The following is a 14,385-nucleotide window of genomic DNA, read 5'->3' as shown; positions in this document are numbered from 1 at the left end:
TAACGGTTTTCGAATGAATTCTTTTTCTTCTTACTGGATGTGTACAGTTTAACAAATCGACAGGAATCTGTTTTCTTTTTTTTTTTTACAAAACTGTGCTTTTTGTTTGTTAGATTTTTTTGCTTGGATATTTATGTTAATTTTAATTTAAAAATAAAACTACAAATTATTCTTACTCTCGAGTGTGTGTGTGTGTCTGAGACAGAACCGTTCTCATCCACCAGGTGGCACCACACACACACACACACACACACACACACACACACACACACACACACACACACACACACACACACACACACACACACACCTCGGTGTACAAAAAAGACATTACTACAGGAATATAATGTGTGTTAGTTTAATATTAATAAAAATGAGTTTTATTATATTGAACATAAATTCACTTGTTAAACAATACTTTTTCAAAATGTATTAAATATTATTATTGTTTTCTATACTACATGCCTCACATCTTTATGCAGAATAAGATCTAATAAACACACGGTTCTTCTGAAGCCCCAGGAGGAGATCACCGAGCCGAGAGCATCATCACAAACTCTGTACCACAAACACACACAAACACATTGTCATTAACATCGGACCTCATATCAACACACTCCACACTCCAGCACAGGGAAGATGAAAAGGTCAGAACGTGGTGATTAATCCTCCCTCACAGCAGCGCTGACAGTAGTGCAGGTTTATATTAATGCACTCTGTGGTGTTGTTTCCATAGTAACAGTTAGTTCACAGAGAAGTGTTACACTCCAGTGGTGATTTCTGTCAGTGCAACATCTTCAGAAGGAGTCTCCAGTGTAAATATGTCATGTTAACCCCTCCCATTATATTACATCATCACCAAAACCCCTTCCATTGTATTACATCAGCACCAAAACCACTCCCCTTATATTACATCATCACCAAAACCCCTTCCATTGTATTACATCAGCACCAAAACCACTCCCCTTATATTACATCATCACCAAAACCCTTTCCATTGTATTACATCAGCACCAAAACCACTCCCCTTATATTACATCATCACCAAAACCCCTTCCATTGTATTACATCAGCACCAAAACCACTCCCCTTATATTACATCACGACCATTTCTCCTCCCGTTATATAATAATTATATACAATAAAAGGATTTTCCACCTGGACATAGACGGCCTCTTTTACTGTTTTCTCAAACATCTGTCTTTTCTGTCCAATAGAGATTTGAGGACGAAAAGGTACACATCTTGGATGTTTGAAAGAGGAGTAAAGAAGGCCACCTCTAATATTTTTATACACTCACCCCATACTCTCCTTCACTGGGGTTGTTACATCTCTACACCTTACACCTTACTCACCCCCCCACTCTCTAATAAGGATTATTGTCCCTGGTGGATGCCAATTTGTGTAATCCTGCCGACTCCCCTCAGACTAAAGAAACTGCTCAGATGAGTAATGTAACACTTTGATCCAACCAGACCAGTCGATATTCCTCAACTTGCAGACCAATCCCAATACATCACCACCAAAACCCAGGGAAATGCCTTCATCAAAATATCTCAGATAAATCATCCACAATCATCTGTGTTGATCCATAATCCTCTCTAGTCTCTCACAATGACCAGAACATCTCCTGTGTAATTTCTCATCATGGTTCCTCACCATCAAAATCCACGGTTCCATCTCCGTTGAGGTCGATGTCAGACAGAATCTCCTCCAGCTCTCCCTTCTTCAGCTTTTCACCTAGCAGTGTTTTCATCGACTCCTTTAGCTCCTCGAAGCTGATCCTTCCATCTCCATTACAATCAAACTGAGGTACAGAGATAGAGAGAGATTGTACCACTTACACTCAGGATGCACAGCAGGATTTTGGTTCAATCTCAGGTACATTTATCATGTGGTATCATTTGGTTTTGGTCTGTTATCCAAAACCAAATTTAGTCATTTTTAATTTCTAAATTAAAAGCTGAATCTGAGGGAACAGAAGAACCAAAAAGATTTGTTTTGATTCCAAGTAGCGAAATGAACTCAACAGAGTGAGAAAGTACTACAAGTTCCTCTTGAAGAAAGTCAGAAGAAACTCTTATTCCTGGATCACAAGTGATCGGAATCGGAGGCTTTGATTGGCTCTGAGGCGACCAGAATTGTTATTACTGTCACTATATCAAATTTCAACTCCATTAATATGTAAAAAAAAAAACATGAAATCAGTGACCCTGAAACTAAAAGTTCCACCAGCATTTTTTTCTGCCCAGGAGCAGGGACTGATGCTACTTTGGGATGTGACTAGCATATAGAATCACCTCACAGGAAACATTACAGAAGTTCAATATCATTTGGTGAACAGAAAATCTCTATCTGAATCTGTACATTTGGCGAGCCAGCCAGGAGTGAGCCAGCCAGTGAAGAAATCCTTTCCTCTCATGTCCTTCTTCATCACTGTCACATGGGTAAAAAAAAGGCCTTCATCACGCCTTTTTGAGTCTCACCTGTTTAAAAGCACAGTGCAGCTCTCGCATTCCCACCATGTGAGCCGTCTCCATCAGCATCCTCGGGCCCATGAGGTCACAGAAATCATCGAAATCCACATGACCGCCCCCTACACACACACACACACACACACACACACACACACATATCACACATCACACACATACACACTCCTCTGTGTGTGTTAATGTATTTGATTTCAATTTTAAATCAAACGATAAACTACAATAAGCTGCTTAATGCAATCGCTCTATCATGATCTTCATGACCACTAGCAATGTGTGTGTTTGTGAAAAACACACACACACACACACACACACACACACACACACACACACACACACACACACACACACTCACACTTCATCTTGATCTGCTGGATGATCTCGATCAGCTCCATCTCTGTTGGCATGTAACCCATCGTCCTCATGCAGTCTGCTACATCTTTATAGTGCAGATATCCGTCTTGATCATAATCAAACTCCTTAAAGGCTAGCTGCAGCTCTAAACGACACACACACACACACACACACACACACACACACACACACACACACACATTAGTGGTTCTGCTCAATCTGAGATCTTTTAACCATCTTTAGATTCTCTATACGAAGCAGTATAAAAAATTGTTAATATTTAATATTTTGTAACACACCAACAGATGGCAGCACAAGGCTGCACGCACAGTCACAGTGTTCCAAAAGATATTGTCCTGTGTACATCAGGAGCTGTGCAACCGCTGATGTTTTGACCACGTGCGTTACCACGTCTATCCTGATCACGTGTGCACCCTGTCACTGAGCTCCGGAAACAACAGGATCTCACTTCCGCACCCACACTAATCGCCAGATCTGTGGATCTCACCCTCTTCCCAAAGATGAAGATCCAGCTTGCTGTTTTGACAGCATTGTCCATTTCTTCTAAAGGAAGACTTTCAGGACACATTCCAGAAGAACACTGGGAGCTGCATTACTGTGTAGGAGGACTATTTTAAAGGTGATCATTTGGAAGCATAGATTATTAAAGTGTTTTCCTGTGAACAGAGCGAGTCTCCAAACTTTTTCATACCACATCGTACTTTACACCACTGCTGTGTGTGTGTGTGTGTGTGTGTGTGTGTGTGTGTGTGTGTTCTCCCTGTTCTCCCTTTATTCTGGTTTCATCGTGTGAAGCGTACACCCCTCTGTCCTGAAGACTCTGTCCAAACTGACGGTTTGATCTCTGACACAAGAGACTCCTTCCATACACGCCTCGTTAAACAAAACGCCACCGCGTTGACGAGCCGTTGCTATGGAAACGATGACGTATCGGACTGAGAATATAAACCCGCACTACTGTTAGAGTTGCTGTTCAAGAGAAATAATCAACACCTTCTGACCAATCAGGATCCAGAACTCAGCAGCAGAAATGTGGTGTGAAAATCTCTCAGTGAAGATGTTTACACAAGTGAGGAGTTCTCTACACATCCTCTACACACACACACACACACACACACACACACACACACACACACTCACCATCCAACTCCTCCGGCATCAGCTTTCTGTCCTGTCCCAAGAACGAGAGAGAGAGAGAGAGAGAGAGAGAGAGAGAGAGAGAGAGAGAGAGAGAGAGAGAGAGAGAAAGAGAGAGAAGTAGGGAGAAAGGGAGAGAGATGAAGAGGGTGGGAGAGAGATGAAGAGGGTGGGAGAGAGAGAGAGAGAGAGAGAGAGATGGAAAAGGAGATGGACAGAGGGAGGAAAAAAAGAGATTTATGACAAACACAAACTAAATATGAAAATCATTTGAGTCCCAGAAAATGTGACCCATAAATATTCACTATTTACCACCATTCACCATTTCTCTCTCTCTCTCTCTCTCTCTCTCTCTCTCTCTCTCTCTCTCTCTCTCTCTCTCATACACACACAGGGCACATTTTGTTTTTCATTTTCATTTAGAGAAGCTAAGGAGCTCTGGGGCGATAAATAGAGTGAAAAAATAGGACAGAGGAAATTGATCAGAGAGAGAAAGTGCGGAAAATTCACACACACAAGAAATGAGACAGAAAGACCACACACACACACACACACACACACACACACACACACACACACACACACAGATTGTCTAACTGGATAACACCATGTCATGCTTCGCTGTTCCTGACGTCAGTGACACACACATGCTGTGACTAACATGATGAAATAGCAAGACTTTTTACAGCATGCGCACACACACACACACACGCACACACACACACACACACACACACACACACACACACACACACACATACCTTCACCTTCTCTTTAACTCCTCCCCCTTTTTTCTTTTTTCAAGGTAAGTTATGTGTTGCGTCTCAGACTGGGGAATTCTGGGTAATCACATCTAACAGGCTTCCTGATGGACTCATGTATTTAGTCCTACTAAAGCCCACCAACTCGTGTGTGTGTGTGTGTTTTATCTGCTGTTGGTTAATTAGTTAACCGAGACATGGAGGTGTTTCAGCGGGCTTTCATGCGAGCTTCTTAGCACTGCTGCTGATCTTCATTCATTACTCCAACTTCCGATTTATAACATTTTATATTTTATCCAGATTTGATGTGTTTCTGAAGTTTCTCCTCAGGGATGGGATATATTTATAGAATGTCAGCTTACATTATCTTTCTGATGCACTTATTCTAGTTCATTGGAGACCACTCTCTGCTGCTGAGGATGTTCTTCACATGAACTATCTGAAGATCCATGAGGTTTCTGTGAAGTTTAAACTCAAGGACCAGGATGATGGATTTGAACTGTAATTAAGATAAACAGTCTGCTATAATGGTTTTGGTCTACAATCACCATGAACAGTTTTACACTCAAGTCTCTATCAGTCTTCTTCTTTTGGCTTCTCCCATTAGGGGGAACCACAGCGGATCATCCGTCTCCATACGCCCTGTCCTCTACATCTGCCTCTTTCCTCCCAACTACTTGCATGTCTTCCTTCATCACATCCATGAACCTCCTCCTTGGTCTTCCTCTTTTCCTCCTTCCTGGTGGCTCCATCCTCAGCATTCTCCTACTGATATACTCGAGTCTCCATCAGTGATCAGGTGAAAACCTCAACAATAATGGAACTGTAATGGATGGATGTTTAGTGTCACCCATGTGTCTGGGTTACTTGAGTTTGGTTCTCCTTAAGGTTTCTTCCACTGACTCTCTCATTTCAGATAAACTTATAAGGAAATAAACTAATGGATTATATGATTTTATGAATTATATGATGTATATTTATAATCTATTTGTTGCATGGAGTCGATGTGGTGAACTGGGATGAGTTAAAAAAAAAAAGAGCGAGAACATCGCTGAAAGACGACGAGAGATCAGGAAAACCTTTGACGAGCTTAACCCCCGAAAATCTTTAACTCCGCCCCTTTTTTGGCATCATAGGACACTTCGACCAGTAAACAAGCAGAGAAACTGTGCTTAGGCTACGCTACAGTACTGTACTACAATAAACTATAAACACACACACACACACACACACACACACACACACACACACACACACACACGCCATTTTCATTACATCATGTCATTATTGTGTTTTACACACACACACACACACACACACACACACACACACACACACACACACACACACACAGCATTTTTCATTACATCATGTCATTATTGTGTTTTACACACACACACACACACACACACACACACACACCCCCCCCCCACACACACACACACACAAACACAATGTGTGAGGACACTAAGAGTGATTCATCGTCACAGGTTATTAATACGCTCATAATCGTCTTATCTTTCAGTCTTGATAGGAAGTGTGCACACACACACACACACACACACACACACACACACACACACACACACACACACACACACAGAGCTCATTTCTTCTTTGTTCTGTAAGTAGACAGAGAATTGTGTATTTTGGTGGTTTGAGGGTTTGGTTTGTTTAATGCTATGCGTTTATTCTGATGAGAAACATTAGATATGAATATAAATCTTTATATAAGTGGGTCAACATATTTAATAATACACAAATGAGTGTGAAAATGATAGTTATATGATTCAAGTTACGTGTAGCGCTTAGCTTCATGCTAGCTTTTATCACAGATTAAGTGTGAATTTTGGGTCGTGACTTAACGCTGATCTGATTCTGAAGTCACATGACGTGTCAGGTTCAAGCGAAAGTCATGAAATGTTATTTTTAGGCAGCAAGCGACAAAAAAAAGTTTAATATTTTATAAATAGAAAAAAACGTTCATAGGAACATCTTCCAAAATGTCCAATGTTGTTGTAGAAGGTGCATTTGAATGATTTTGTTTTGTGTAACTGGTTTATTAACAGATGAAGGGCATCAGATTGTAAACAGTTCACCTTTTCTTGGTAAAAACACACAGTGTGAGGATAAACATGTCATAACTCGAGTTGTGCTGCATCAACCACGGATTAATCTCCAGGCCTTCAACGCTAATTCTGGGTCACATCCATAACCGCATACGAGGTGATATCAGAAGGTTTCGAGACTAGTTTAGTTTTAATCTTCAAACTTTTGATACCTGCTCATATATCACACTATTTACATTTACATTTACTGGAAGACGCCCTCATCCAGAGCAAATTACAATGATCTCATTCATACAAGTGAGAAGTTCAGGGTTAAGGGCCATGCTCAAAGGCCCAGCAGCTGCAGCTTAGTGGTGGTTGGAGCTCACGACCTTCAGATCAGAAGTCCAACGTGTTAACCAGTGAGGGTGCGTAAATAATATAGAGGACTTTAATGTATGGATATTCTACTGAGTGGTCTGGTGTGTGCTTCAGGATGCAGCCCAAAACAGGAGTCTATAAATCGATTAGTTACAGTAGAGCTAAGAGGAACGACATGTTCAGAATTGGATTTTTTTTAAAGCCAGTATCAGCTCCATGCTGACGTTTGTACGTATTCACACGTGAATATTTAATGATAAATCCCAGGACTATAGCAACTCTACAGACTATCACCACTTTACGAATATTCACTTTACGGATTTTTGCAGATACGAACAAACCTGTCCTCAAATTAAAATTAGTTTGGAGTTGAAAAAAATAGACCGTCGACATGACGCGCACTGGCCTCGCGCCAATGAATCTTTTTTAAGTAAATTTTTCTTTTTTACTAATAATTAAAAAAAATACTTAATACAAAATATTGTATACATTATTTCGATTTGTTTAAGTATATTTTATTGGTTATTATAATATAGTATTATATAGTATTTATAGCTCTTACATCATTAAGAAATTTGCGTAGTAAATAATGAACACAGTAACAACTTACGAACAAATTCATGTTACGAGCGATCGTTCAGAACGTAACCTGTCCGTAAGGTGCGCAGCGTCTGTCTATATATATATATATATATATATAAGACTATATCATTTTTAAGTTTAAGCTTCGAAACCAAACCAAATACACCTTCTTTCTTTCTCTCAGTGATTGTAACATCCGCACGCTTTAGTCGTCTCTTGGCGTGGTGACATGACCCACCTGTCCAAACAGCGTGTTCAGGAAGGACGTGTACGCCGTTACCGAACTCTGGCTGATTTTTCTTTTCGGATTCCCATCTTTAGGTTCTTTAGTGCTGCTTTTCAAAGATGAGCGTAACGGAGGATCTGATGGAGAAGAGGAACTGGAAGAAGAACTGAGAAGAAAGAAAAGAGAAAAGTGTTTCTCATTTTTGGACTTTGAACATGCAGGTAAACCTTCCACACATCATGCTTTCAAAATCACTTACTTTTGACTGGAGGATGATTTACTCCTCTGAGACATGCTGAAGGAAGAAAATACTGATTTAACTACACATTTCACCTCAAATAATGTCATGATGTTTCAAAACCGTCTCTATAATACACTATAATGATCCTGAAGTAGAATTTTACATTTTAATATTAATTCTTTTTTCATTACTGCACATTTTACGTAAAATGATGCCATGATCATCATAAAACATTATTATGATACGCAATTTAGATCCTGAACTAGAAGTGTACATTTCTTTAGCAAACTTTAGCAAGTTTGCTAAAGAATTTATCAAGAAATTGGGACTAAAAATACGCCAGAAACAGGAAAGTAAATGTTTTGGTTAATTACTGTGTAATTAATCGCAGTGTATTTCTTGTACTACAGCTATTTTATAATTTGTACAACAAACACAAAACACATTCTCACATTAACAACAATCACTCAACAACCGTCTGACCCGATCCTAGAACTACACTATAATACTATAATATACAAATACTAAAGTGAAAGAAGGTCAGGTGTGGATCTTCCAATCAAAAGACGCTACGCAAGTTAATAATGAACAATAATGACTTTTTAACTTTAATTAGCTTCTGAAACTACTTTCGCTTCCAAAAACACAGTAGCAGGACAGTTTTAATGCGGCGCATATGCTTCCTGTCGCTTCTTTTAATGAGACGAACGCGTTCTCAGGACTAACGATTACACGGGTACTCGAGTCGCTGCCAGTCAGCACGGCCGCCGAGACACAATCTCGCTCCAGAACAGCATTAATTACAATAAAGTATTAGAGGAGACAGAAGCTAATTATGAAAGGAACCCGGCTGTAAAAGAAGAAGATCTAGCGTGATGTGCGTGTTTGTTACGCTACGTTTAACTCGGACGCGTGAACGTGTGTTTTCAATTCAAAGCACGTAAAATATAAATCAAATCAGTAGTCGATGTTGGAATTCTTTTGGAGAAATATGATCCAGTTCATTTTGCTCATACTCACCTTCAGGTTTAGAGCTCTGATGTTCCTCAGATGCTCTCGATGTTTCTGGCTAATTCCTTAAACGGATCATAATCTCTGCTTAACCATGAACGGATTATCAAAGTATTATTGAAGTCATGTGACCGTCATGTGACTGTAATAACATGTTTTTATATTATTTTCTTCTTGATTGAGGATCTAAATGGTGTTTTTAACGCAGAAAATTTCCAGACTGGAGTCTGCAGTCTCCTTAAACATCCTAATACCAGTGTCTTATCTATGGAAAGCTTTTCATGCACCAGAGTCCAGAGAACCTTCTCAGAAACATGACACCTAATATATCAGGGAGGAAGAAATCTGGAATGAGGGGTTCAACAAGGACACGTGGGTGTGATGATTAGGGGTGCACTTACTATTGAGCAGATATTATACAGTAGTGTGTAAAAGCTTAGGTGTGAAATATTCTGTGAAGTAGATGATTTCAAATATAAAAGAGATTTAGAGAGTCAGGTGTGTGATGAACCAAGCAGGTGCTGATGATCAGCAATTTCATCTGTAGGTTGAAACCCAGTCTTTAAATGAAACAAGTCAAGTCAAGTCAAGTTTATTTGTATAGCGCTTTTCACAACAGACATTGTCTCAAAGCAGCTTTACACAAATCAACAGTGATGGTGAATGGTGTGCATTTGTCCCTGATGAGCAAGCCGTGGCGACTGTGGCAAGGAAAAACTCCCTTAGATATTATGAGCAGAAACAGAAACAGTTGTAAAGGAACTTCAAACTGGGTGAGGAGCCAAAATCTGCTCCTAAGGTGAAGTTGTGGAAGACAGTTTCTCGAAGCAGACTGGGGCTTCAAGATGTGCTCTTCAAATTATTTTGAAGAAGAACAAAGACATGGGCGAGGTTGAGGAGCGTAGATGCAGTGGACAGCCAAGGAAACATGCAGCAGATGAAAGACACATCATGCTTACTTCCCTTCAACATCAGAAGATTTCCAGAAGTGCCATCAAATCAGACCTGGTGCAGAAACCAGTGGAACTCAGATACTGCTGCAGAAATCTTCCTGAAGGATTGTGATCAAAACCTCAGACATGGAACAATTCTCAGTGTCTCAGCTCTGAATGAAAACTTTGGATGCTGGAGCATGACATTTTCCCTTTTACTTGAACTTGGAGACCCAAAACCATGGGTGATCTGCTTTCCATGAGTTGGAGAGGAAGATCTTATATGTCCTGGTAAAAAACTCTGACCTCAACCCTACTGAACCCAAGTCCTACTCACCCTACATCAATACCTGACTATATGAGTATACACACACACACACACACACACACACACACACACACACACACACACATCTAAGGTGTCTGATCTGTGAGAGTCCGTCATTAGAATCATCAGGTGGGTGCTCTGGAAGTTCAGCCCTGCATCACGTTAATTGCAGAGTTTGAAGACCAGCATGTGAGGACATTTGGTTATTGTTATGGTGAACCGGGAGTGTGTGTGTGTGTGTGTGTGTGTGTGTGTGTGTGTGTGTGTGTAAAGGAGAGGATATGGCAACCATGGAAATGTGTTTCTTTTCCATTGGATCCACAGTCAGTTTCATTGTTTCGGACTCTGCTGTGTTTTTATAGCAACTGATTGATTTTTGTAAACATCAAAGAAACCCATCAAGTTCTCCATCCTTCCTCTGAGTGTAATCCTAATGTAGAAGATCAAATCTGAGCGTTCACATTTGTGCCATGTCTATAATCTAGTACTAATACAAAAGCAGTTTATTTGAGAGCTGAGCTGAGGTGCATGATGTTCGAGTTTCTTAGTATTTCTCCAGAACCCATGGAATAAGTCATGTGACCATTCTCATTAGTGGAGACTGTGTTCCAACATGTTCTTCAACATTTTTATCACTTCTTCTTAACTGGTGATCTAAAGGGTCTTTATGACTCAGAAGATTCAGAAAACAGAAAGATGTCAAGTGTATGATAATGATGATGATGATGATGATGATGACAGTGAGCTTGATGGTGAGGATGTTGGTGATTATGAGGATGATGAGGAAGATGGTGATGATGATAATGATGATGATGGTGGTGGTGGTGATGAGGATTTTGATAGTGAGCTTGATGGTGAGGATGGTGGTGATTATGAGGATGGTGATGATGAAGATGTTTAAGATGATGATAATTATGATGATGATAATGATGATGATGGTGGTGGTGGTAATGATGATGATGATGATGATGATGATGACAGTGAGCTTGATGGTGAGGATGGTGGTGATTATGAGGATGATGATGAAGATGTTTAAGATGATGATAATGATGATGATGATGATGATGATGATGATGATGTTGACAGTAAGCTTGATGGTGAGGATGGTGGTGATTATTAGGGTGATGATGAAGATGATTAAGATGGTGATAGTTATGATGAGGGTGGTGGTGATGATGATGATGTTGACAGTAAACTTGATGGTGAGGATGGAGGTGATTATGAGGATGATGATGAAGATGTTCAATTCAATTCAATTCAATTCATTTTATTTGTATAGCGCTTTTAACAATGAACATTGTCTCAAAGCAGCTTTACACAGATAATGTGGTGATTAAACATAAATATGTTCTTTGTAAGTATGTTTGTCCCTGATGAGCAACTGTGGCAAGGAAAAACTCCCCGAGATGGCATAAGGAAGAAACCTTGAGAGGAACCAGACTCAAGAGGGAACCCATCCTCATCTGGGTTGCACCAAATGTCCATTTGAAGCAGATATACAATGTTGTGGGGTACAGTGATGATGATCAGAAGCAAACTGCACTCCCGAGTCAGTGCAGCAGACCGCCGACACCAACTACAGTCCAATCCGTCCTCAAAGCACCCGTTCTACTCCGGAATTAAGAGACCGTCCCGAGCTGCACAGAAGTGTGAAGATCCAAGGAGGGAGAGGGGCAGGAACACTGGTCACTGGAGCCTCAGGAGCATGTTTAACTCGACCGAAGAGAGAGAGAGAGAGAGAGAGAGAGAGAGAGAGAGAGAGGGTGACGGAAGAGAAGGATATGGATTATTATGTAACTATTGGTGTACGAAAGTTAATGTCACTGTGCAGTTTGGACTCCGGCAAGACTCGCTATGGCAGCATAACTAAAAGGGAGAACCAGAAGGTAACACAGACATGAGGGATCTCTGGGATAAGAGACGACCCACCACACCACCGTCAACAAACCTGAGTGAACGTGTGAATGTGAGGGACGACAGCATACAAATATACCAGTTCACCAAACACTCTATATCCATGTTCCCTCCAGATCTGTGCCTTTACCTAAGAGAAATCTACTGATAAAAGGCTTGACTAAATAAATACGTTTTCAACCTCGACTTGAACACTGAGACTGTGTCTGAGTCCCGAACACTGATTGGAAGGCTGTTCCATAACTGTGGGGCTTTATAAGAGAAAGATCTGCCCCCTGCTGTAGTCTTCATTATTTGAGGAACCAACAGATAGCCAGCACCTTTTGATCTAAGTAGGCGTGGAGGATCATACTGGTACAGAAGTTCACTCAGATACTGCGGTGCGAGACCATTGAGTGCTTTATACGTCAGTAGTAATATTTTATAATCAATGCGAGATTTGATTGGGAGCCAGTGTAGACTGATTAAAACAGGGGTGATGTGGTCATATTTCCTAGATCTAGTGAGGACCCTTGCTGCTGCATTCTGACTAACTGAAGCTTATTGATGCACTTACCGCACACCCAGACAGTAAAGCGTTACAGTAGTCTAATCTAGAAGTAACAAAAGCATGAACCAGTTTTTCTGCATCCTGTAACGACATCATATTTCTAATCTTAGCAATATTTCTAAGGTGAAAGAAGGCGATTCTGGTGATATTATTCACGTGAGACTCAAAGGAAAGACTCGGGTCAATAATCACACCAAGGTCTTTGACAGCCGTACATGCTGAAACAGAAACACCATCCAGAGATGCTACGTAATCGGAAAGTTTACTTCTAGCTGCATGTGGTCCTAGTAAAAGTACTTCCGTCTTATCTGAGTTGAGCAGAAGAAAGTTATTAAGCATCCACTGTCTAATGTCCTTTACACACTTCTCAACATTGTTAAGCTGATCTCTCTCATCTGGCTTTGCTGAAATATACAGCTGTGTGTCATCAGCATAGCAATGGAAGCGAATCCCATGTTTATGAATAATTTCACCAAGAGGCAGCATATATAAAGAGAAAAGCAGTGGGCCTAAGACAGATCCTTGAGGAACACCAAACTTTACCTCATAGGCGTGGAGAACTCACCATTTACATCCACAAACTGATAGCGATCAGTCAAATAAGACCTGAGCCAAGAGAGCTGTTCCTTTATTCCTACAACATTCTCAAGTCTAGCAAGCAGTATAGTGTGATCAATGGTGTCAAAAGCTGCACTAAGGTCGAGCAAAACAAGTAAGGAGACAAAACCCTGATCAGAGGCCAATAACAGGTCATTTACCACCTTAACTAGCGCCGTCTCTGTGCTATGATGAGGCCGAAATCCTGACTGATACATTTCAAAATGTTATTCATAAGCAGATGTGAGCATAACTGCTGTGCTACAACCTTTTCTAAAATTTTGGATATAAAGATGTTGAGGATGTTGAGGATACTGAGCCCCAAGTGTTCCTTTTGCGTTTTCCTCTGTGTATCTAATACGTTCCTCATGTGTTCTCCTTGCATCCCTCACTCATCCCTCACTCATTCCTCATGCTCAGTTCCTGTGTGTATCTCATACGTTTGTAATGTGGAATGTGGCGTGATGTTGAAGTTTCTCAGTAGAGCCGATCCCATGGGCAGCGCTGATCTAACTGTCGATACTAAATCATTTTAGCGTGTAATTTTAGTCATAACGATTAGTCTGAGGTTCACACACAGCATCGAATGACATCAACGTCTCGCTGCTCAGTAACACGACGCTATTCACATGGACACACTCATGCACTCGCAGGTCGTTGCGCATGTGTGTGTGTGTGTGTGTGTGTGTGTGTGTGTGTGTGTGTGTGTGGAGGTGTAAACAGGAAACTCAGAAGCCAAGTATGAAAAAAAAGTGAAGGAATTTTTCGAATTCACTGTGAATAACATGACTTTGTTTGACCTTGGATGAC

At 40.6% G+C, this 14,385-nt stretch overlaps 1 protein-coding gene across 1 annotated transcript; it reads right to left on the bottom strand.

Annotated features, from left to right (window-relative positions):
* Positions 1 to 325: 325 nt before the first annotated feature.
* Positions 326 to 9,340, bottom strand: cabp4 (calcium binding protein 4). The gene is made up of 8 exons (XM_046870247.1): positions 9,264 to 9,340; positions 8,262 to 8,297; positions 8,015 to 8,168; positions 4,008 to 4,038; positions 2,848 to 2,991; positions 2,487 to 2,596; positions 1,660 to 1,807; positions 326 to 558 (listed from the first exon to the last, which is right to left on the bottom strand). The coding sequence occupies exons 2-8, from the start codon at positions 8,294 to 8,296 to the stop codon at positions 530 to 532; spliced, it is 651 nt and encodes a 216-aa protein (XP_046726203.1). The 5' UTR covers position 8,297; positions 9,264 to 9,340; the 3' UTR covers positions 326 to 529.
* Positions 9,341 to 14,385: the final 5,045 nt, after the last annotated feature.

Source organism: Silurus meridionalis, chromosome 17, assembly GCF_014805685.1.
Source record: "Silurus meridionalis isolate SWU-2019-XX chromosome 17, ASM1480568v1, whole genome shotgun sequence".
Classification (NCBI taxonomy): domain Eukaryota; kingdom Metazoa; phylum Chordata; class Actinopteri; order Siluriformes; family Siluridae; genus Silurus; species Silurus meridionalis.
The sequence above is the reverse complement of the archived record's forward strand: the minus strand, read 5'-3'. Positions and strand labels throughout refer to the sequence as shown.

What these genes read in the sequence shown, in the direction of transcription:
- cabp4 (XM_046870247.1), bottom strand. Translation starts at nt 8,296, where the DNA reads ATGTCTCAGAGGAGTAAATCATCCTCCAGTCAAAA. An exon ending in AAATCATCCTCCAGTCAAAA is followed by an intron (nt 8,169 to 8,261) that starts GTAAGTGATTTT and finishes CTTTCTTCTCAG; the next exon opens with TTCTTCTTCCAGTTCCTCTT. An exon ending in TGGAACCGTGGATTTTGATG is followed by an intron (nt 559 to 1,659) that starts GTGAGGAACCAT and finishes TTTGTGGTACAG; the next exon opens with AGTTTGTGATGATGCTCTCG.